Consider the following 24057-nt stretch of genomic DNA (forward strand, 5'->3'; position numbering starts at 1 on the left):
GAGGGGGAAGGAAGCCAAATTTTGAAATGTTAAATGGATTGTAAAACTAATGAAACGTAGAAATTTGATAAGAATAAATAAAAAACTAAAAAGAAAGAAAAAATGCCACCTTGATAATGCTTTATGCTGACCTTCTTTTGATATTAGGTAGAAGAGACGCAGCATACAGTGGTACCTCAGTTTATGAACTTAATCTGTTCCAGAAGTCTGTTCTTAAACCAAAGCGTTCTTAAACCAAGCTGTGTTTTCCCATAGAAAGCAATGGGAAATGGATTAATCCTTTCCAAGCAATGAGAAACAACCCCTAAAACAGCAATTTAACATGGATTTTACTATCTAACGAGGCCATTGATCCACAAAATGAAGGCAATAATCAATGTATTGTACTATAAAATAAATAAAACAGTATTGCAGCTGATAAAAATTAAAATTATTTCTTTTCTTATGTGCACTGATGATAGTCATTGTTTGGATGGGGGGCTTTCATCCATTTCTGCAGTCATACAAGCAACCAGTAGCTGAACTGGGTTCCTAACAGTCACAAAAACAAGTCTCAAAAATGAAGTCACAAGCCACAGTCACAAGTCAGTCCCATAAAACGAATAACAAGTCACAGTCCAAAAAATGAAAAAGCCACACAAACAAAAACGCAAAAAAATAGCAAAAACCAAAGCTCACAATATCACCACAGTATTGTGTGGGTGCTTGAGACTCAACAGCCGGCAAACTCAACAGGAAGCCTCTGATTAACAGCGGCGGGGCTCAATTTACAAAAGGAACACACTCAACAGGAAGTGGAACATGTTCAGCTTCCAAGGCAAATTTCACAAACCAAAACACCTACTTCCGTTTTTCAGCGTTCTTATTCTAAGTTGTTCATAAACTAAGCTGTTCTTTGTATTTTAATATTTTGTTGGAAGCCGCTCAGAGTGGCTGCGGTATAAACTATTATTATTATTAGTAGTAGTAAACCAAGGTACCACTGTATTTCAATTTCCCTGTCTCTTCCAACACACCACATTTGTATGTTCTTTTTCCTCATTTAAAGTTAGTAATAACACGTTCTTGAGAGAGTTCTTCTTAAAGCAGGTTCCAGTAAGATTTGTTATAAAAGGGATGTTGATTTTGATGCAATTACTCCCTCAACATAATGCTTAACCTGAAAATATTGAAAGGCGTATCATTTGTGCAGGTTGATTTAATGGTAGATCTAGATACTGAGCAAGGTTTTAACTTAATGAGATTGATGGACCTGTGCAAAGGAGAAGAACTTCACAGCAGCCAAGGTTTGCCAGGCAGGGTAATTCATTTAGCATTCATTACCAAATTTGCCTCACAGTAACATTAAAATATCAAGTATTTTAAAAAACTGAGAATTTAAAGTAAGAATCTATCTGAAAAGATTAAGGAACACCAAGAGCATTTTTTTGGAAAGCGTCTTTCAAACAGCCAAGAGAGCGACACAGAAAGGTGAATTAGCTTAAAAAGGAGTTAGCAAAAGAGCAAAATGTGAAAATGCTATTGTGACTAGAAAATTCTTAGCCATCAGGCAAAAGTTACCTGCGATATTTCCAGGTGCTTCCAACCTTCTGGTGATTAGATCTGGTTTGGCTTGAGGGAAGGAACCTTCATCCCCATGGGAACTCCATTGTCTTGGCAACCAGCAAAGGGACTTTCAGTTGTCATGGCAACAAAGGAGCACCAAGTCCTAGCAGCTGTCCCCACCCTTCAGTCTGGTAATAAAAGCTTTCAAAACCACCACAGGTGTTTCCTGGATGTGGAGGAAACTGGATGTGAAGGCAATCTGGGATGCTAGGGATCTTGATCTTGCAAATCATTTAACATAGGTATGTATGTTCACGTAGGAACCAGTTTCGTCTAGGACCAGTGTGCCGAAGGAAGCAAGACTGATGTACAATTATGGTGATTTGTTCCCAGTTCAGGAAGGCAGAAAACAGTGAATGCGTAAAACCATTGTTTTGTCTGTCCTGTTTCCTGATAAGGCATGAATTAGGCTCCCCTGGTTACATTTGCTTCCCATCTCTCTTACACTCACAACCTCCTTTCAGCCATGGCATCTCTTTAAGTGTTGGTGTTGACCTTTAAAGCCCTAAACAGCCTTGGTCCAGTATACCTGAACGAGCATCTCCACCCCCATCGTTCTGCCCGGACACTGAGGTCCAGCGCCGACGGCCTTCTGGCAGTTCCCTCACTGCGAGAAGCGAAGTTACAGGGAACCAAGCTGAGGGCCTTCTCGGTAGTGGCGCCCGCCCTATGGAACGCCTTCCAAACAGATGTCAAGGAAATAAACAAGTATCTGACGTTTAGGAAACATCTGAAGGCAGCCCTCTTTGGGGATGTTTTTAATGACTGATATTTTAATGTATTTTTAATCTTTGTTGGAAGCTGCCCAGAGTGGCTGGGGAAACTCAGCCAGATGGGCAGAGTATAAATAATAAATTGAATTTGATCCATTTTGAACTTATGTTGTGGGAAGAAAGGAAAATATCATTACTTCAACTTAGGTTATACTAACTCCTCACCAAGAAACAGTTACTCCCGGTAAAATAGTAAATGCCTCTGATCCAACTCCTGTGGTAATTTATTTCCCTTTTGTAATTACTCACAGTGTAATATTTATTTATTGCATTTTTTATTTATTATGTTAACCTTTTGCAAAAACACTCCGCACCAACACCCTCTGTGTTCCCGGCCTGTTATGCGAGAATTGGCAGACTATCCCTTTTCCTTAACCCCTCACAGGGGTAGGTGAGCCATGTCAGTTGCAGTTCTCTCCTTTTCTCAATTTTATAACCAGAAATTCAGTTTTCCACATTTCTGCTGAAATTTGTGTGTTGAAGGAAAAAAACACCTCACATTTTAGTGTGAATTTATCTTAATAAACACATTTTTTGTATGTAGTTTTGACAAATATGCCATACTTTTCCGTGTGTAAGACTAGGTTCTTTTTACTTTAAAATGATGCAAAAAACTATGGGTCATCTTATACACGGGGCAATCTCCTCCCCATTTTCTTAAATTAGAGTGCCTAAAAATAGGGGGCGTCATATATATGGGGGCAATTTATACACAGAAAAATACTATTTTTTTTGCAAAAATAGCTTACAAAAATTCATTTAAACAATTAAAAATGCAACCACCACCAATGTTACAGATATCAACAAATGGTATTGGGCAGTAGGATCAGTGCTATTCATCTGGAAAACCTGAGCAAACAACATAGTTTTTAGTAAAAGTCAGACGCCCCCAACAGTCGCTGCTTCCCCAGTCCTAGGTGGGAGAGCGTTCCAGAGGGAATGTTACCACCAGGTGGCCTTGCACAGCTCAAGCACCATCAGCAAGGCCTCCTCGGACAATCTCAGGGATCTGCCGAATGCATATAGAGAAAGGGTGGGGAATCTCACCCATGCAGGTGACCTTAGGGCACTTAGAAATGATGGGAGGAGCCAGATGCAGGAAGTGAGTGATTTCAGAGAAGCAAATAATAATAATGATAATAATAATAATAATTTATTATTTGTACCCCGCCCATCTGGCTGGGTTTCCCCAGCCACTCTGGGCGGCTTCCAACAGAGATGAAAAATACACTAAAATATCACATATTAAAAACTTCCCTGAACAGGGCTGCCTTCAGATGTTTTCTGAATGTCAGGTAGTTGTCCATCGCCTTGACATCCGATGGGAGGGCATTCCACAGGGCGGGCGCCACCACCGAGAAGGCCCTCTGCCTGGTTCCCTGTAGCTTTGCTTCTCGCAGGGAGGGAACCGCCAGAAGGCCCTCGGAGCTGGACCTCAGTGTCCGGGCAGACCGATGGGGGAGGAGACGCTCCTTCAGATATACTGGACCGAGGCCATTTAGGGCTTTAAAGGTCAGCACCAACACTTTGAATTGTGCTCGGAAACGTACTGGGAGCCAATGTAGGTCTTTCAAGACCGGTGTTATATGGTCTCGGCGGCCGCTCCCAGTCACCAGTCTAGCTGCCGCATTCTGGATTAGTTGTAGTTTCCGGGTCACCTTCAAAGGTAGCCCCACGTAGAGCGCATTGCAGTAGTCCAAGCGGGAGATAACCAGAGCATGTACCACTCTGGCGAGACAGTCTGCAGGCAGATAGGGTCTCAGCCTACGTACCAGATGGAGCTGGTAAACAGCTGCCCTGGATACAGATTTGACCTGTGCCTCCATGGACAGCTGTGAGTCCAAAATGACCCCCAGGCTGCGCACCTGGTCCTTCAGGGGCACAGTTACCCCATTCAGGACCAGGGAATCCTCCACACCTGCCCGCCTCCTGTCCCCCAAAAACAGTACTTCTGTCTTGTCAGGATTCAACCTCAATCTGTTAGCCGCCATCCATCCTCCAACCGCCTCCAGGCACTCACACAGGACCTTCACCGCCTTCACTGGTTCTGATTTGAAAGAGAGGTAGAGCTGGGTATCATCTGCATACTGATGAACACCCAGCCCAAACCTCCTGATGATCCCTCCCAGCGGCTGCATGTAGATGTTGAAAAGCATGGGGGAGAGGACAGAACCCTGAGGCACCCCACAAGTGAGAGCCCAGGGGTCTGAACACTCATCCCCCACCACCACTTTCTGAACACGGCCCAGGAGGAAGGAGCGGAACCACTGTATGACAGTGCCCCCAGCTCCCAGCCTCTCAAGACGGTCCAGAAGGATGTCATGGTCGATAGTATCAAACGCCGCTGAGAGATCCAGCAGAACTAGGAAACAGCTCTCACCTTTGTCCCTAGCCCGCCGGAGGTCATCAACCAGTGCGACCAAGGCAGTTTCAGTCCCATGATGAGGCCTGAATCCCGACTGGAAGGGATCCAAATGGTCCGCTTCTTCCAGGCGTGCCTGGAGTTGTTCAGCAACCACTCGCTCAATCACCTTGCCCAAGAATGGAAGGTTTGAGACTGGGCGATAATTGGCCATCGTGGCCGCATCTAGAGATGGTTTTTTAAGAAGCGGTTTAATAACCGCCTCTTTCAGCGGGTCTGGGAAGGCTCCCTCACGGAGGGAAGCATTCACCACCCCACGAAGCCCATCGCCCAGTCCTTCCCGGCTAGCTTTTATAAGCCAGGATGGGCAAGGATCCAGGAGACAGGTGGTTGACTTCACTCGTCCGAGCAGCCTGTCCACATCCTCGGAGGTAACAGCTTGGAATTGATCCCACACAACTTGACCAGACAGGACTCTAGCACTCTCCCGCCCCAGCCCTGCTCCCACGGTGGAGTCTACTTCTTCCCGAATCTGAGCGATTTTATCTGCAAAAAAATTTGCAAAATCATTGCAGGAGAACATGTGGCCCGTACTGGGCCCCGATGTTACAGGTGGTTCCGCTAAATTGTGAACCACCTGAAAGAGTCTCCTGCTGCTGTTTTCTGCAGATGCAATAGAGGCGGTGAAGAAAGTCTTCTTCGCCGTCGCTATCGCCACTTGGTAGGCTCGACGTTGAGCTCTAACCTGTGTCCGGTCAGATTCAGAATGGGTTATCCGCCACCGGCGCTCTAGCCGTCTCAACGATTGTTTCATTGCCCTCAGATCCGTGGAAAACCACGGGGCTCTCCGGGCTCCATGCAATCGGAGAGGGCGCTTCGGAGCCAAACAGTCAATAGCCCTGGTTAACTCCGCATTCCAGCGGGCCACCAGGGAATCGACTGAAAGGCCATCAACATGGGATAAAGCATCCCCTACCACTCTCTGGAAACCATTTGGATCCATTAAGTGGCGGGGGCGGACCATCCGAATCGGTCCCACCTCCCTGCAGAGGGGATGGGTCGCAGAGAAGTCCAGTTGCACCAGGAAGTGATCTGACCATGGCACTTCTTTCGTTTCACTTTTACTTAGTGTCAGATCACCAACATCCGTAGAGGTAAACACCAGGTCCAAGGCATGTCCGCGGCTATGGGTTGGGCCAGACTTATTCAGGGACAGCCCCATGGAGGCCATGCTTTCCACGAAGTCCCGAGCGGCCCCTTGTAAGGTCGTGTCGGCATGGATGTTAAAATCCCCTAGGACGACCAAGCTAGGTGTCTCCAGGAGAACATCCGCCACGACCTGAAGCAGCTCGGGCAGGGAATCCTTGGTGCAGCGGGGAGGTCGGTACACCAAAAGGAATCCTGTACTGCCCCTATTGCCCAACTTCCAGAACATGCACTCAGAAAACTGGGTCTTCCCAATAGGACGCCTGGTGCAAACTAATGACTTCCTAAAAATCACTGCAACCCCCCCTCCCCGCCCACATGACCTGGGTTGCTGTGCGTAAGAGAAACCTGGTGGACAAGCAGCGGCAAGGACAGGCCCATCTGCTTCATCCAACCAAGTCTCTGTCACACATGCCAGGTCAAGTCCTCCATCCATGATCAAGTCATGGATGGCAGTGGTCTTATGAATCATTGACCTGGCATTGCACAGCAACACTTTCAGGTCATGTGGGTATCCCTTGCTGATTCTAGTATTCATCCGGTCAGGACCAGACCCGGAGGCAGGGATAGTCCTCAGACAACGACTAAACCTGCCTCCTCTGTAATGACATGGTCTGGTCTTAGCGTAACTCCTCCTCCTACCCGTGATCACTGAGATCGGTTGTCCCAGTGCATCCCCCCCTGTGGAACATGCCCCAGCCATTTTGTGGGCTGGGGCCCACTCCCCGGCAGCCCTGACCCCTCCCCTTAAGAACAAAATAACCCCTTTAAAAAACAACAGCAAAAAAGCAACAACACAAATAAAACAATACAAACAAAAAACAATAAAAATTATAAAAATTACAAAAACATAAAATCAAACAAATTCCCAGGCCCAATAAACATCCACCCCACCCCACCCCACCCCACATACAAAAAATTCAAAATAAAATTTTTAAAACATTTTAAAAGCACTCTGCACCCCTCCAGCAGTAACAGCAACTGTCCTAGTGAGGCCCGTCAGGCCCTGCTCTGGGCCAGGTGGTAAGTGGCAGGAAGGAGCAGGGCCCTCAGACACTCACATACAGGAGAGTCCTCCTGGGCAGCAGAGTCCAGCAGTCCTTATGAGGCTTCAGGCCCCGCCCCAGGCCAGATGGTGAGTGGCAGGAAGGAGCAGGGCCCTCAGACACTCACATACAGGAGAGTCCTCCTGGGCAGCAGAGCGCAGCAGTCCCTGTGAGGCTTCAGGCCCCACCCCAGGCCAGATGGTGAGTGGCAAGAAGGAGCAGGGCCCTCAGACACCCACACAGGAGAGTCCTCCTGGGCAGCAGAGTCCAGCAGTCCTTATGAGGCTTCAGGCCCCGCCCCAGGCCAGATGGTGAGTGGCAAGAAGGAGCAGGGCCCTCAGACACCCACACAGGAGAGTCCTCCTGGGCAGCAGAGTCCAGCAGTCCTTATGAGGCTTCAGGCCCCGCCCCAGGCCAGATGGTGAGTGGCAAGAAGGAGCAGGGCCCTCAGACACCCACACAGGAGAGTCCTCCTGGGCAGCAGAGTCCAGCAGTCCTTATGAGGCTTCAGGCCCCGCCCCAGGCCAGATGGTGAGTGGCAAGAAGGAGCAGGGCCCTCAGACACCCACACAGGAGAGTCCTCCTGGGCAGCAGAGTCCAGCAGTCCTTATGAGGCTTCAGGCCCCGCCCCAGGCCAGATGGTGAGTGGCAAGAAGGAGCAGGGCCCTCAGACACTCACATACAGGAGAGTCCTCCTGGGCAGCAGAGCGCAGCAGTCCCTGTGAGGCTTCAGGCCCTGCCCCAGGCCAGATGGTGAGTGGCAAGAAGGAGCAGGGCCCTCAGACACCCACACAGGAGAGTCCTCCTGGGCAGCAGCAAAAAGGAAGTACAGTGGTGCCCCGCAAGACGAATGCCTCGCAAGACGAAAAACTCGCTAGACGAAAGGGTTTTCGGTTTTTCGAGGTGCTTCGCAAGACGAATTTCCCTATGGGCTTGCTTCGCAAGACGAAAACGTCTTGCAGGTTTGCTTCCTTTTTCTTAAAGCCGTTAATACCCGGGGAATCCGCGCTCCGCAAGACGAAAAAATCGCAAGACGAAGCAACTCGCGGAATGAATTAATTTCGTCTTGCAAGGCAACACTGTACTTCAGTGGATACCATTTTCACATATATACTGTGAGCAGGCCCAGATTTAGGTTTGATGAGGCCCTAAGCTACTGAAGGTAATGGGTCCCTTTATATGTCCAGCTGTCCTTTGTCAGCAACAAATTGTCGCTGTATTTCGTGTTTAATGTATGCTATTTATTTATTTATTTATTTATTTATTTATTTATTTCCCGCCCATCTGGCTGGGTTTCCCCAGGCTCTCTGGGCGGCTTCCAACAGAATATTAAAATACAATAGTCTATTAAACATTAAAAGCTTCCCTAAACAGGGCTGCCCTCAGACGTCTTCTAAAAGTCTAGTAGTTGCTTTGCTCTTTGACATCTGGTGGAAGGGTGTTCCACAGGGCGGGCACCACCACCGAGAAGGCCCTCTGCCTGGTTCCCTGTAACTTGGCTTCTCGCAGGGAGGGAACCACCAGAAGGCCCTCAGGACTGGACGTCAGTGTCCAGGCAGAACGATGGGGGTGGAGATGCTCCTTCAGGTATACTGGACTGAGGCCGTTTAGGGCTTTGAAGGTCAGCAGCAACACTTTGAATTGTGCTCAGAAACGTACTATATGGTAATTTATGGACCTAATAGGTATCTAAAGCCATTTGCTGTATGTAGTTTTTATTTTATTTGTTTTTCATCTTCTATTTTGGAAATGTGCATCCAGTTTTTTTCCCTTTAAATTTTTTGGGGCCCCCCAAGAGAGTGGGGCCCTAAGCTATAGCTTGTTTAGCTTATATGTAAATCCGGCACTGACTGTAAGCTGCATTCCAGCAACATGAAAACCAGTGGTCCATACACAAGCACAGCCCTTCATTCATGCAAGCAAGAAAGATCATTGCAGTTGAAGGATACAATTCCAGCCTGGCAAAAGTCACTAAGGGAAGGGTGGTGGAGGGTCAGTGAGGGGTCCAGGAGGGAGTGCAGCCTGGGGGCAGGAGGGCTTGAGGTTCCCCATCCCTGATCTAGTAGAAGGCGATCGTTTAGGTAACCTGGTTCTAATTTTCCTAATTCCCCCCCCCCCCAGAAACTTTCCACCAGCTGCGTGAGCCAGTGCCAAGGTGTGGAGGTTGCCCTCAGCCTCTGTGGTGGCCACAATCCTTCTACAAAAGAATAGCCGGTAACCAATTCCACACCTTGATAACCAAGGCTGCCTCCTCTCCTGTTGCATCATGGATTCTGCCTCTTTCCGGTCTGAACAATCATTACGTTCTGATCAGCTCCCACCCAGAGGTGCAGGTCCCAGGGAGCTGGCTCAGGTCCACCCAAAAGACGCAGCCAGGAGACTTGGGAAGGAGCCAGACAAAAGTAGCCAAGAACCACAGGGCCTGATGAGGCTCCGCCATCCCCTGAGAGCACTGGCCGAGTTAAGAGCAGATGTCCACTGTCAGTGTCTGAGGTCTTCTGCCCCCCCAGTCGAAACGTACTATACTCAACTCAACTGGCCACAAGGAGTGCTACAGAGGTGGGCAAAGGAGAAGGAGGACAGGGAGAGAAATCTTTGCCTGGATGACTGCCAAGATGCAGCCGTCAGGAGAAGCAACACATTGGACGAAGTCCCTGAGGAACATCCATCAGGGTATGGGGAGTTGGAGGCTAAGGAAAGCGACTCCTGAAGTACCTAGCACTGAAATGAAACCCCGACGCAGGTGCTTGGACAAGAAACTATCGTGATAATATTGCCTGGTGTGGCAAGTGCATAGTAAAGAATTTTCTGGTTTCTCTATTGGCTTGTTCTAGTTTAGTCTTCCGGGATTTGGGCAGACCTGTGAAAGTGATTGTGTATAGTGGGGTCCCACTATAGAGTGGTGCGCAACCAGATACTGGGCATACCAGGCTAATCTCAAGTTTGATTGGGTTCCTTTGCTCTAAACATGTTTACACTGCACAAAATCGGCTTGAAAGCAGGCCTGGTGACATCTCAGAATCCAGAAGAGGCTGAGCAGGATTTGGTGCCAGTGTCAGGCCTCAGGGCTCTGCGTGGCCCCTGCCTCATCCCTTTGTATAATCATAAAACAGCAGGGAAGGTCTCGGGAGTTGGTGGTGGGCAGGAGATGCAGCAGGTAACTGGGCGGAATCAGGATCTGCCATCTGGTTATCTGAAGCCGCGTTAACACTCTTAAGCCAGGCCATTTTCAGATATCCTGTTGATTGAGCGTTTTGTTCGCACAAAATGTGTGGGGAGGTTAGAGGATCTCGGCTTTTTATTGAGCATTCAACTCTGTTATAGAAAAAACCTGCTCTTTTTCCCTTATGGGGCATCCAAGAGCCAATATAGAGTCCTTAAGTGGGTTCCCTATTGGTAGGAAAAAATAACAAGAGGCCAACCAGAGAATATTGAGAAGCAAAGCAGCTAGTAAGCCTGATCTTTATTAAACTGTTGCAACAGGGTCCTCACTCACCACATGCAGGAGAAACCCCAAACAAGGGTGCGCAAGCCCTTATATACCGTATTTTTTGCTCTATAAGACTCACTTTTTCCCTCCTAAAAAGTGAGGGGAAATGTGTGTGCGTCTTATGGAGCGAATGCAGGCTGCACAGCTATCCTAGAAGCCAGAACAGCGAGAGGGATTCCTGCTTTCACTGCGTAGCGATCCCTCTTGCTGTTCTGGCTTCTGAGATTCAGAATATTTTTTTTCTTGTTTTCCTCCTCCAAAAACTAAGTGCGTCTTGTGGTCTGGTGCATCTTATAGAGCGAAAAATACGGTAGACTTTTAAAATTGCCCACCCTGTAGCTCAAGACCACCCCCCGAAACATCATACATACATCACAGAAGGCGGTGGTCTACAGCAGAAATCCTGTTTGCCAGGATATCTGTTAATGGTCACTGATTGCTTTACCTGGGCAGCCTGGCCATTCTTTTGTGATGGTAAATTCTTTCCTGAAACCAGGTCACAGGCTCACCCTATTCCTGCACAAATATGCCCTTAAGACAGGTAAGCAAAAGACAATTGGAAAGCTTTTCCCCATTTCCTTCCTCCTTGCATAGAAATAATTAGGGTCAATTTGGGAGAGTCAAAATAGCTTCAGGATTGCTCTCCTGTACTATTTCAGACACATGGTTTATATACTTAAGTATGTGTTTGCCTTGTACATTTATGAACGTTTATTTTATATTTAGGACATTAGAATTCTTATAACAACTCTGACTTGACTGTGGGGAAGTTACAGGACGTTGCATCAAGCAAATGCTGTCTCACTCTTTCCATTGCATTTCCCTCTCTTGATCACAAACATTTTGCTTTACTTATCAGAAAAAGTCTGAGATTTTTGGTGGGGAGAGTGAATTTGTTGTGCAAGAGTTGCAAAGCAACTTTAATTGCACAGCTTTACCGACTAAATCCACCAAAATAGCAACAGGACAATCAGAAATGTTGTGCTCACATTCGTAAGAACTTGTCTCTTCAGTTGTGAAGAGACAAGCAGATATGGAAGCTAAGCTAATCGGCCATTCATCCTGGTTTGTTTGCAGACAGGTTAGCCAACACTAGGTATTGAATGAGCTCTCACCCATATTTGTTTGTGAGGAGGTTAGATGGATTGTGAGGCTAGCAAGTGTTTATCTCTCACTTTCTGGGGCATTTCCCCATCACTGCAAGAAATCGGATCTTTTGAGGAATTGGGTTTGTTTTACAAGAGGGATCATTCCATATCAAGTGATCCAATTTTCAGGTAAGATTCAGCCACATGCCAGCAAATTCAGGCTGTGCAATTAACGCTGAATCTCACCGGAAAATAGTCACAGGCTAGAAGTGCCCTAGACTTCTCCCACCTTGCTCAGTGAAAGCTGTAGTTTTTAGGGGCCTCACAGATGCACCAAGTTCTGCACCAGAAAGCAAATGCCACAGTGTGCATTAGGAAATGCCACCAAGCAGAAAGCAGTGTCCCCACCCACATGGAATCAAGCATCCAAACATACAGCCTATGAAATTATAAAACACTTTTTCTTTGTTAGTGCTGCTGGAGAAAGGCAAACCCCCTGAGGACATTGGCTGAGGTGAGCCTTCACTTTTCAGGGAATCCTCTTAAGGGATTCTGACATTGGACTTTTGGCTCTCAGAGCTCCATGGTGAATGTCAGGGTAGTATCAGCCATCTTTCTTTGGTAGTCTTCATTGAACCGCTCATTCTGAGCCACCGTGAAGTGATTCTTCCAGTCCCCAACTGTCCCTATAAAAGAAACACACACAATCCACTCAGCATAATGGGGAGAAGTTTTCAACGGCACTGTCTGCTATTATGCCCCATAAACTACCAGGGTGGGTATATTCACAGCGCTCAATGTCGTTAGGATGTAGCAGTAATCCCTCAATGAGAGATTTTGCAAGGGCGTAGGGGGATGTTCGAAGAAAAAGTCTATATATGTTGGAGACTTAGATATCCTTCTTGTACAGTGATACCTTGGGTTACATACGCTTCAGGTTACATATGCTTCAGGTTACAGACTCCGCTAACCCAGAAATAGTGCTCCAGATTAAGAACTTTGCTTCAGGATGAAAACAGAAATTGTGCTCTGGCGGCACGCCGGCAGCAGGAGGCCCCATTAGCTAATGTGGTGCTTCAGGTTAAGAACAGTTTCAGGTTAAGAATGGACCTCTGGAATGAATTAAGTACTTAACCAAGGTACCACTGTATTTTCATGATGATTTGTGGTCACATGAGATACCACTTCCAATGCTGTGTGCACCCAAAACATTTTGGAGTGGTCACACTGCTTCATTTTCCACAACTGAAATCCTGCAACTTTTTATACCACAAACGTTCTGGTTCATTTTTGTTCCAGTTTTGCCTCACTATACCCTTCCAGACAGCAAACACGGGGTAGCATCACTGAACAATGAATAAACCCACCGCCAATGAACATTCGAACACCATTCTGGAGGGCCCTCTAAGACAGGGCCCGTTTCCTTCAGGTGACGTGACTTGTGGGATTTCAGCATTCTGCCTGTTGAGCTTAGTTGGCACCGTCCAAAATAAAGATGTTGAGGGAGAAGCCATACCTTTCCTCATGAATGGGGAAATGGAGAGGTCCATGACCGAGATGGGCACACCAGCCCGGTTGGCCATGGGGTTGTCTTTCATGACTTCGAAGGAAGTGTGGCGGACAATCTTGTCCACGGTTGCCTCGTCCAGTTGCTTCCCTATGAATTGCATCACCTTCTGGATCTCACGCTTTGGGTCCTGTGTGGAGATGGAGAAAGTGCAGCAGGGTTTGGCCTGAGGAAAAGGACGCCGGGAAGGGGCAGGGTGGTGCTGAGAACAGGAATGTTTAGGAGAAGTGCCTTGGCATCCCAAGCAGACAGATCTGCTTGTAAATCTTCCACAATCTGCCCGTTTTTTCAAACTGGCCAACATGGAGACCTCCTTCATAATAGTGTAAAAGCCAGAAGGAAACCATGTTAACAGGTTTTATTCCTTGTTCGCAGGGCTTATTGCTGTGGTCACTGTATTCTTGCCCTCAAATACAGTCCCCCTCAGCCTTGAGTCCTCCCGTCCCCCCTGGTTACAGGCCATGGTGAAGGCTGCTGTAGTGTCAAAGGGTACCTGGGACATGTGAACAGTGTCTGCAGGATCAGGCCTGGTATCGCTAACATAGAACAAGGAGGAGGAGGCAAGTAGGCAAGATTGGAAACCAGGGTTGGAGACACAACACAGGATCTGCTGAAAACTTATGAAATGGCAGATGAAGGTAGAGAAAGAGGACCAAGGATAGGCAGGCAAATATGTTTGTGGAGCTGTCCCACCCCCAGCTTACTAGCAGCCTCTTCCTGCTTCCTTTTGGCAAGAGATGAGGGAGAGGTGATGACAGAGCCGCCATCTGATTCTCACCAGCAATTCATTCTGGGTGTGGCAGATGGGACAGGCTTTTTGACACTTTCTCCCCTATGCAGATTCACTCCACATCATCCCTGCACTATTGCCTGGGTGCAGAGCAGAGTCTGAACTCCGCAAGGGATGCTGTCCAGAAGGGCCCACCACCTTACCGATCTGCTCACCTTTTTTATGTCTTCATAGAAGAGGTAGAGCACACGGTGTGTGTCTTTTGCCTTCCACCAGCCTTTCACGTGATCGTACCACGGGCCCCAGCCCACTGGAAGACACAGAGTGGGGGCGATGAGGAGCACAGTGACAAATCCCCCAGCAGAAGCAAAAAAACACTATGCTATTGCAGCTAACATCACCACCAAATGCAATTTATAAACACTGTCACCAACTGCATCTGACCTTTTCCTTATTGTAACTTTCTCACACTTGCAAAGTGTTGTCATTATTGCTATAATCAAAAAAATTAGGAGGGAAGGGTGCATAGTTTTTAACTCACCTTTGCCTGCCATGAAAGTCTCAAAATATTCCTGCCATGTTCCGGGGGCAGGCACAACCTTGCTCATCCTTTGGAAATGGAAATAGGACACCATGCAGTCCTTGGCGTTTCTTGCCACGTAAAGGAACTGAATGGGGAAGACAAATGGGAGACATTAATGCATTTAACTAGGAGATTCAGTCATTAACAAGCTTTTGCTCCAGGAAGCTCCAAGATGTATTCAGAGCAAAAGGCAAAACTGATAGTTAACAATGTGGTGACAGAAGAGTTTAGAATTGAAAAAGGAACACGACAAGGTTGCCCTATATCCCCTTTGTTATTTATATCGGTCCTAGAAGTGCTCTTGAATATGATTAGAGGAGACCGGTTGGTGGAAGGTATCCAGGTCAGAGCGAAACAATATAAACTGAAAGCATTTGCCGATGACCTAGTTTTGACCCTACAGGAGCCAGAGCCTAGTACTAAAAGGGTGTTGCAACTGATTTATGAATTTGGTCGAGTGGCGGGATTTAAACTTAATAAGCAAAAAACCAAGGTCTTAGAAAAAAATTTGACTTCTTCAGAATCAGAAAGGTTTCAGAAAGAGACAGAATTAAATGTGGTTAAAAAAGTAAGATACCTAGGGGTAAACATAACAGCGAAGAACAGGAATTTATTTAAAGACAATTATGAAAAATGTTGGTCTGAAATTAAAAGGGATCTAGATGTTTGGTCAAGATTGAAACTTTCCTTGACAGGACGTATTGCTGCTATTAAGATGAATGTATTGCCAAAAATGTTGTTTTTGTTTCAAACTTTGCAGATTGTGGACAAAATGGAGTGTTTTGGGAGGTGGTAGAGAGATATTTCAAAATTTGTCTGGCAGGGCAAAAAGCCCAGAATTAAGTTTAAGATATTAACTGATGCCAAAGAAAGAGGGGGCTTTGCCCTGCCAGACCTAAAGTTGTATTATGAATCAGCAGCTTTCTGCTGGTTGAAAGACTGGCTACTTCTTGAGAACACTGATGTTTTAGATTTGGAAGGATTCAACAATGCGTTTGGTTGGCATGCATATCTGTGGTATGACAAGGCTAAAATACATAAGACTTTCAAGAACCATGTTGTCAGAAAAGCAGTATTTAACGTCTGGTTGAAATATAAAGACTTATTCGAAAACAAGACCCCAAGGTGGTTATCACCAATGGAGGCTAAGGCCCTGAAAAAACTCAATATGGAGGCCAAATGGCCGAAATATTGGGAAATAATAGAAAAAGATGGAGATAACTGGAGGTTGCAGAGTATGGAGAAAATAAAAGACAAAGTGCGAGATTGGCTACATTATGCTCAGATTAAAGAAGTTTTTATGTTGGACAAAAAGATAGGATTCCAGGTGGAAAAATCAAAGTTAGAAACAGAACTGTTAGAACCCAGCTCTAAGATACTTTCAAGAATGTATAACTTGCTGTTAAAATGGAATACACAGGATGAAACGGTTAAATCAGCCATGATAAAATGGGCACAGGACATAGGGTATAACATCATGTTTGCTGACTGGGAAAAGTTATGGACCACAGGTTTGAGATTTACGGCATGTAATGCCTTGAAAGAAAACATTATGAAAATGATATATAGGTGGTACATGACTCCAGTCAAGCTTGCAAAGATATACCATGTGTTTGATAATAAATACTGGAAGTGTAAAGAAGCTGAAGGAACATTCTTTCACCTCTGGTGGACTTGCCCTAGAGTGAAGGTTTTCTGGGAAATGATTTATAATGAACTGAAAAAGGTATTTAAGTATACCTTCCTTAAGAAACCAGAGGCCTTTCTCTTAGGCATTGTTGATCAGAGCGTGCAAAAGAAGGATTGAATCTTTTTTATGTATGCTACAACAGCAGCAAGGATACTCATCGCTAAAAGCTGGAAAACTCAAGAATTACCCACACTGGAAGAATGGCAGATGCAACTGATAGACTATATGGAATTGGCGGAGATGACTGGCAGAATCCAAGACCTGGGAGAAGAACTGGTGGAGGAAGACTGGAAGAAATTTAAGGACTATCTACAAAAACATTGTAAATTGTATGAATGTTAAGAAAGATGTAAGATTAGCAAAAACATGGCTTCAACAAACTAGGTATAAAGAATAGAAATTTAAATTTAATTGGAAGACGAAAAGATAAATTTTGGATAAGTAACATTTTATGATTAAGTTTCAATAAGAGTATGTTAAATCCCAAAATTTGAGATATTAATATTCGAAAATTATATTATATGAATTAAACCAAGTTAATAATTTGCTGGTAAAATTTATGAGTTTAGAAAGCAGGAACAAGGGTTGTGAGGAAGTCCAAAGATGAATATGAAATGTGGATATTGGAAAAGATTGTGTTATTATCTATGTACTTTATTGTTAAACTAAAATTTAATAAATATTATAAAAAAAAGGAAGCTCCAAGATGACAGACGTAGGACTTCTCTAGCTCACCCAAGTATCCTCTTTTCAGCATCTTTCACTCCTTCTTTTTGCTTGCACAAAGTTTATACAGACATTAGACAAGGGGTGCTTCCAAACTGAATGCCAACCAAAAATAATGACAGTTGTGTAAAGAAATATTCAGGTTGCATGATTATAGTTGCCTTGGAAGCAACACACTTTCCATAGACTTAAACCAGCTCCCTACAACTCACCCAACAACTCAGGGAAGCGTTGTAACCTTTCCTAAACACAACCCCAGACTTCTCAACTGGACACGGCAGCAAATAAAAGTCCTCAAAATGTTATGGGCTGCTGCAGCCACAATCAGTCTTGCATCACAAACCTGCATCCCCATAACTATTGGATTTTTTGCAATAAGGAAAGTGAAGGGGAAATGTACTGGAAAGTGTGGACTAGCTCTTGCTTTGATGCAACGGCATCTAACCTCCCCACAACAAGTCAGGATGAATGCTCACTAAATCTATGTCTGCTAAGCTCGCCGCAAAACTAATCAGGATGAGTGGTCAATATATTAACAGGTCATCTGGAAGCACCCACATTACGATCTTCCCAGAGCATTTGTTCTGATTTGTTTGCAGGGAGGTTATACAACAATGGCGTCCATCCTGTTTCGTTTGCATGGTGGTTATACATTTCCCCACTGCTGATCATTCATTCACCCCAAACTTTGCAGTGTATATCCCCATCACTTTCCAAACTGCAAAAAGCACTTCAATCTATTTTAACTGCTGCCAGGGACTGGGCAGAGGAGGAATGGTGGAGACCGCCTCCCCATCCTGAACCTTCCGGGGAGGAGGAAGAGGAAGACAGTATAGATTTACAACAGGGGGTTGAGGGAGGTCACAGCTCAGAGGCAGATGAGGGGGAAAGCTGGGAAATCATGGGAGAGCCAGAGCAACACCTGGCTGACATGCAGTCATTAGAAAGCATTCCAGACCCTCCATCTCCCAGAACCCGGCGAGCCTTAAAAGTAGGAGAGCAAAGAGTTCGAAGACAGAGGACACATAGTAGCACCCATAGAGGAGACGATAAGAATGACGAATGAGGAAGTGGGAGAGACGGGGGTGGGCGGGGTGGAGATTCACTTGGGACAATGCCATTATCCAAGAGGCTGGGTTCTTTAGCCTCTCTCTGTAAAGACTGAAATGAAAAAGGGCAGTAAGAAACTCTTCCTTGTATTTATACTTTCCTGGGCAACCAGCCAGGATCCGCTGACAGCACCCTGACAACTGCAGAGATCTAATGTTCTGGTGTGTGCCTGAATCCCTCATGCAGAATACAGACAGTCTGGAGCTGACCCAGCCTAGCAATGCAACAGCATCATATATCCTTGGACCATTCTCTCTTGCAAAGGTCACAAGAGGCTGATATGCACCCCATGGAGTCCAGATACCTGTTTGCCACGTGGTGGCAGCTGAACCACATAGGACATGTGCAACTGTCCCACAACAAAAATACTTTCATCGCATCCAAACAAACATCTGCAAATGGGAAGTAGCTGCTCTGGAGTTGGGTTGAATCTGGTTTACAAGCCAAGCGGTAGAGAGCTGCCTAAGGACCAAATTCGGGAATGGGAAACCTGTGCCCCTCCAAAATGTTGTCAGATTCTAACTCCTATCAGCCCCAGCCAATGTAGCCAACCATCAGGGATAATGGGAGTTGTAGTTCAACAACATCTGAGGGCCACAGATGTTGAAATTAATTATGCAAATGCAATTACTATGCACATTATAAAAAAATCTAATAGCAGGTGCTGAGGGTACTGGAACCACAGGGAGTGGAAAGGGAGAGATTAGCTCTCCACCACAGTCTCAATCCCAATGAACATTGCCTCTGCAAAGCTATTTGCATCAGAAAGACATTTTTGTTGCAACATTGCAATGGAGGGGGGAAGAAGGAGTCCTGCTTAGGGTATCTCACAGCTGTTATTGATATTTTTACATTTTTAAAAGCATACATGCTGATTGCCTTCCCGAAATCAGCGTGGCACCTAGTTTAGCCCTAGGATCCACCTCTCAGATGAAGCAAAAGCGTGTCTCTTCCCAAAGTGTGAGGCCCCTTTTCCCATCCCTTACCTTGCAGTTCTGCTCCCAAAAGGACCGAGGGAGCAACTGCACGGGGAGATGGGTTTTCAGAGTCCGTGGAGAAGGCATCACATTTGCTTGATCAACCCCTGCTCAAAGAAGAGTGGGGCATTAGTGGCAGAGCAGGGATGGGAGATCATCCCATCCCATTTCGGAGGGCAAAACACAGCGAAAAATGAATCCATTTCAAAATCCAAATTGAGTTACATGATTGGCCTTTCAGGGAGACCTGGGGAAGGTAGTTATGCTGAGAAACCCATTTTATAATGTTATAGGTTTGAATGTTTGGTCTGGAAGAAACCTATGGGTTCTGTCAGGGAACTGACATCGGAGAGAGAGGTGGAGGCAAGGCTCCCGAGCGATGCAGGAGAGGGGACCAGCAGAGGGGAAGGAATTCAGCGCAACACCAGTAGAGAAGGGAGGGAGATGGAGGATTTGGAGAGGGGTCTCCGAGACTCTTCGCCCGAGACTAGTGGAGAGAGCACGGGCACACCTCTGCCCACTCCTTCCTTGTGCAGGAGAGTTCCGCGCAGGGAGAGTAGGCGGAGACTTGGCGTCAAACAACTTTTATGCTGGAAGAGGTTCAAGAAACGCCCACTGACGGATTCTGCAAGCGACTGAACGGCCACGGAGTGAAGGGCTGTCAGCCGAGGCATGGTTAGCCAGGCAATCTAGCCGAAAGTAACGGCAACTTACGCACAAGTAACCCCTTATAACCATTACAGGTTCCAATCAAGCCAGTGGTTTTGTATCTTCCATATGGCAGCCTGTACAAGAGGGAACCTGCTGAACTGGTCAGAATGGTCTCTTTTTCAAAATAAGGGCCCTGGCCAAGTCTGTTAAGCATCCTCTCTGCACATGCCTAGAAGTTGGTGAAGACCAGATGTGTTGCCATGGAAACAACTGGAGATGCTTCTTGGGGGGGGGGAGAAGAGTGGTCCTTTCCCCATCTCACCTGGCTGGATACCATTTCATCCTAGAAAAGGGGGGGGGAGGCCAGGGGAGCTAGTCTGGGGTGAGTTTTGTCTGGGCTGGAAGCTTGAGAAAGACAGGGATAGAGGCTCCCTGGAAACCTAAAGTGGAGGCCAAGATCTGCTGGAGTGTTCCTGCTGTGAGCCTATGCTCAGGTTGCACATCTGTGCAAGTAAAGCCATATATCCTAAAGATGCCACTGTCTCTAGTGACCTTCGTTCCAAGGAAACAGAGTAAAAGCAGGCACCCCAGAAGTCTCTCCCCACCCAGAGATTGGGTTGGGCACCACAGGAATATGGATGGTGCTGTATTTGTCACCTGAGGGCTGGGGTGGCCGTGCCCACTCAATGAATGGGTGGCGATGATGCACAGGGGCCCGCTGGCATTTATCCAGGTCGCCTTCTTGTTGGATCATATCCACTATCTCTTGTATCCAGGTGGTACCTGGCATAATGCACAAAGAGAGAGAGAGGGAAAATCAGCACTCATATATTCAGGCCCAGTCTTTTGCCCAGGACCTCAGCTCTCTTGCCCTGTATGCTATTTAAAACTTAAATCCCCTTTCCCCTTTGGCTTACAGGGCTCCTGTGCATGCTGTATACAGCTCAGCACCCATGTGACTCCAGCCACTAATGCATATTACTTTCCATCTATCACTATGAACTAGCAGGTGCAAAGTTGCGTTGTGGATCTGTGCTCGGAAAGTTTACAGTAATCAGTAGCGCAGCAAGCCAATTATTCTGCACCCTGAATAGATTTTGCATATTTACCACTATGTGCCAACTTTGCACACTTTATACTGCTTCTGCTAGCTGTAAGAAAGGGAGATACAGAGACCTTTAAAGCCCTCTCTGCACACATGATTTTAAGCACAGCGTTCAAACTCACTAGGACTAGGAACTTGGTTTTTTAAAATAATAATAATAATAATAATAATAATAATAATAATAATAAACACACAGAAGAACCTAGAGATTCTGAGCCCTGTATGTGCTCTGAAAATAAAAAGAACAAACATTAATGCATGGAATGATCACCACCCACAGAGCTGAATGTAATAATCGTCTACCTGGCACAGGCATAGGCAAACTCAGCCCGCCAGATGTTTTGGGACTACAACTCCCATCATCCCTAGCTAACAGGACCGGTAGTCAGGGATGATGGGAATTGTAGTCCCAAAAGATCTGGAGGGCTGAGTTTGCCTATGCCTGACCTTGCAGAACCGTCTTTCTGAAGGCAATATAGGACACTCTCGCTGGACTAATCTTGAGTTTTGTGCTTCTGCACCTCTCAGACTGGGTGCAGCTTTGTCCCTGGATAATTACCTGCTTTGGGATATGTACAAATGAGCAGGTCGTCTGGCTTCGCCTGGAAGCTCTGGATCTGGCTCCATTCCTGACAAGTAGCCTTTGCCAGGGGAATCCCGTCCACTTCGCCCAGCTCAGGGCGCCCCTCTGGCTGGGCATCTTTCCCTTGTCCTGTAGGCATTGCTCTCTGCTGGGGAAACAAGACACAAGGAAAATACAGCACCTTGCATTATTATGCGTCTCTGTCTTTGAGGGAAGAGACCTTCCATGGTTGCCACCGTAAGCGTTTGGGTTACGGTTGCCATCTCTCTCTTTGTTATATATATCAGGACTCTTGAGCCTTTAACAACAACAGGCATACACAACACAGCTGGAGGTGGGTTTCCTCAGAAGGGCTTCTTCGCCTTAATTTCTGCCTGCCAAAAGGCGCAAGAGCCCTGCCAGAGAAAAAGGAAGGCAGGAAGAGAGGAGGATACAGTCACAGTCCCTGTGCATCCCCATTGGACCCACAGCTTCTCCCAGATAGCCCTGCCCCCTCCACAACCTCTTCCCCACCTTGGCCTTTCCCACCTTTCCATCCACCAGGGTGCTGGGTATTATAGCTCTTTGAGGGGTAAACTACAGTTCCCAGTTTTCTTTTTTGGGTGGGTAAGTGCTTTAAATGTGTGGCGTGTGTGGGAATGTCGAGGATAGTAGGAGAGGATATACTGATTAAATATTATCCTTCCTCACTTACACTTGTGAGTCAGTGGCAGAGTACATTCCCCAATATATTGCAGGAAGCTAGTTGGTAGATTTGTTTAAGCATTCCAATCTGGCTTGTCCATATTGGGTTTGATCCTGGTAAATTCCCCTTTTATCCCTCCTAAAAAGAATAAAGACACAACAGTCTTCTTTTAAAAGTAAAACAGGAGGTTTGTTTGTTTGTTTGTTTAAATTATTTGATTTATTAACAATCTCTTATATCATATGACACATTTCATATAGCACATCTCGTATAACATATACATACAGTATTGTATATCTTCTTGAGTAAACATATATATAATCCGTGTAAGCAAAAACCATATACAAGTAGTATTCTGCTTACTTACATAAATTAAACTAATTCATATTTTTACTGTCTTTTGTTGTATTATCTATTTATTAGCAAGAATTAAAGAAAGAAAAAACCAGAAAAACAAAAACAAAAAGGTGTAGTTGGACTTACATGCAATTCACAGTAGGTTCCCTGATGGCAGGCTTTAGCTTGAAGTTACAGAAACCAGAGTGAGTTCGTCCCATGTAGGGATACAAGCCCATGCCCTGCTGGCTGAGAGCCAGCAGACAGCTAAATACACCAATATCGGAAGAAGGCAGCAAAAGAGAGAAAGGGAAGATGGCTGCGTCTCACAGGGTCACGCCCATCTACCTGGTCACACGCAGGGGGAGGATGCTCCAGCCCAGGTGTGACAGGAAGTCCTCCTGGCTGCAGTAACACCCCCCTCTGTCTGCTCAGGGCAAACAGGAAGTGTTGTACTTGCCTGCTTATGTTACATCCCACAGTGTGTCTGCAGCCTGTGTCTTGGGGCATTTTAAAATTTAACGTGTCACAGAAGAATCACTCTCCGTTGCATCTAGGTAGGCAGAGGCTCTGCAGCGGATAAATGGCCAGATCATACATAGTGCGTCCCCCCTCCCCCCCCATAAACTTAAAATGTTATAGGTTCAGAAAAATGTAAATTGAATGGGCGGGGAAGAAGGCTCAGGTGTGAGTTTGAAACACCCTAAAATTCCTTGCCCAAGCAGAGAGTGGACACCCATTTGGGGTTTAGCAGGAACCTCTTGAGATAGAACGCTTAGATTTAGATGGGACTACATGAGGTTTATGAAGGGACACGGGTGGCACTGTGGTCTAAACCAGTGTTTCCCAACCTTGGGCCTCCAGCTGTTTTTGGACTACAACTCCCATCATCCCTAGCTAGCAAGACCAGTGGTCAGGGATGATGGGAATTGTATTTCAAAAACAGCTGGAGGCCCAAGGTTGGGAAACACTGGTCTAAACCACAGAGCCTAGGACTTGCCGATCAGAAGGTCGGTGGTTCAAATCCCCACAACGGGGTGAGCTCCCTTTGCTCGGTCCCTGCTCCTGCCAACCTAGCAGTTCGAAAGCACGTCAAAGTGCAAGAAGATAAATAGGTACCGCTCCGGTGGGAAGGTAAACGGCATTTCTGTGCACTGCTCTGGTTCGCCAGAAGCGGCTTAGTCATGCTGGCCACATGACCCGGAAGCTGTACGCTGACTCCCTCGGCCAATAAAGCGAGATGAGCGCCGCAACCCCAGAATCGGCCACGACTGGACCTAATGGTCAGGGGTCCCTTTACCTTTACCTGAGGTTTATATACTACTTGATTGTAATGAATCCCCAAAGCAGTTTGCAAAAAGAATAAGATGATCAAATCATCAGTAAAAAACAAAAACAAAACCCAATTCAGTTAAAAACAACTATTTTAAACATCCAACAATTGCTGTAATTCAAACTGTAAGCTAAAAGCCAGTTTAAAACACATGCCAGCGCACGTCTGGGTAGGTTTACCTAAATAGAAATATTTTCAGCAGGCACCAAACCAGGGAGCACTTCAAAGTGTGGGTGCTGCCACTCTGAAAGACCAACTTATTGCCAATTTTGTACCTTTCGTCCTTGCCGAGTTGATGTTGAGTTTCAGAGACTTCCCGGTTCCAGCAGCCACAACGGGAAAGGAAACCGGCTCTGATTGGTTCCTAGTTGAAAAGCTTGGAAGGTCCCTCCCAGAAGTGGTGGATTAAAA

General features: G+C 46.2%; 1 protein-coding gene and 1 long non-coding RNA gene across 3 annotated transcripts; one reads left to right on the top strand and one right to left on the bottom strand.

Annotated features, from left to right (window-relative positions):
- Positions 1-1695: 1695 nt before the first annotated feature.
- On the top strand, positions 1696-9812 carry LOC307201284. The gene is made up of 2 exons (XR_013832660.1): positions 1696-1847; positions 9114-9812. It is a non-coding gene; the product is annotated as an uncharacterized lncRNA (long non-coding RNA).
- Positions 9813-12014: 2202 nt separating this feature from the next.
- On the bottom strand, positions 12015-24057 carry LOC307201248 (sulfotransferase 1C2-like). 2 transcript variants are annotated; one of them, XM_079950295.1, is made up of 8 exons: positions 23922-24057; positions 21269-21440; positions 20262-20387; positions 18963-19060; positions 14409-14535; positions 14083-14177; positions 13087-13267; positions 12015-12256 (listed from the first exon to the last, which is right to left on the bottom strand). In XM_079950295.1, exons 2-8 carry the CDS (start codon positions 21429-21431, stop codon positions 12144-12146), a joined length of 903 nt encoding a protein of 300 aa, XP_079806421.1. In that variant the 5' UTR covers positions 21432-21440; positions 23922-24057; the 3' UTR covers positions 12015-12143. The 2 variants fall into 2 exon arrangements, with proteins under 2 accessions (XP_079806421.1, XP_079806422.1); XM_079950296.1 differs by having other exon boundaries at positions 21269-21437; positions 23922-23977.

This window comes from Podarcis cretensis (genome assembly GCF_951804945.1).
Source record: "Podarcis cretensis genome assembly, chromosome: 13".
In the NCBI taxonomy this organism is placed as follows: Eukaryota; Metazoa; Chordata; class Lepidosauria; order Squamata; family Lacertidae; genus Podarcis; species Podarcis cretensis.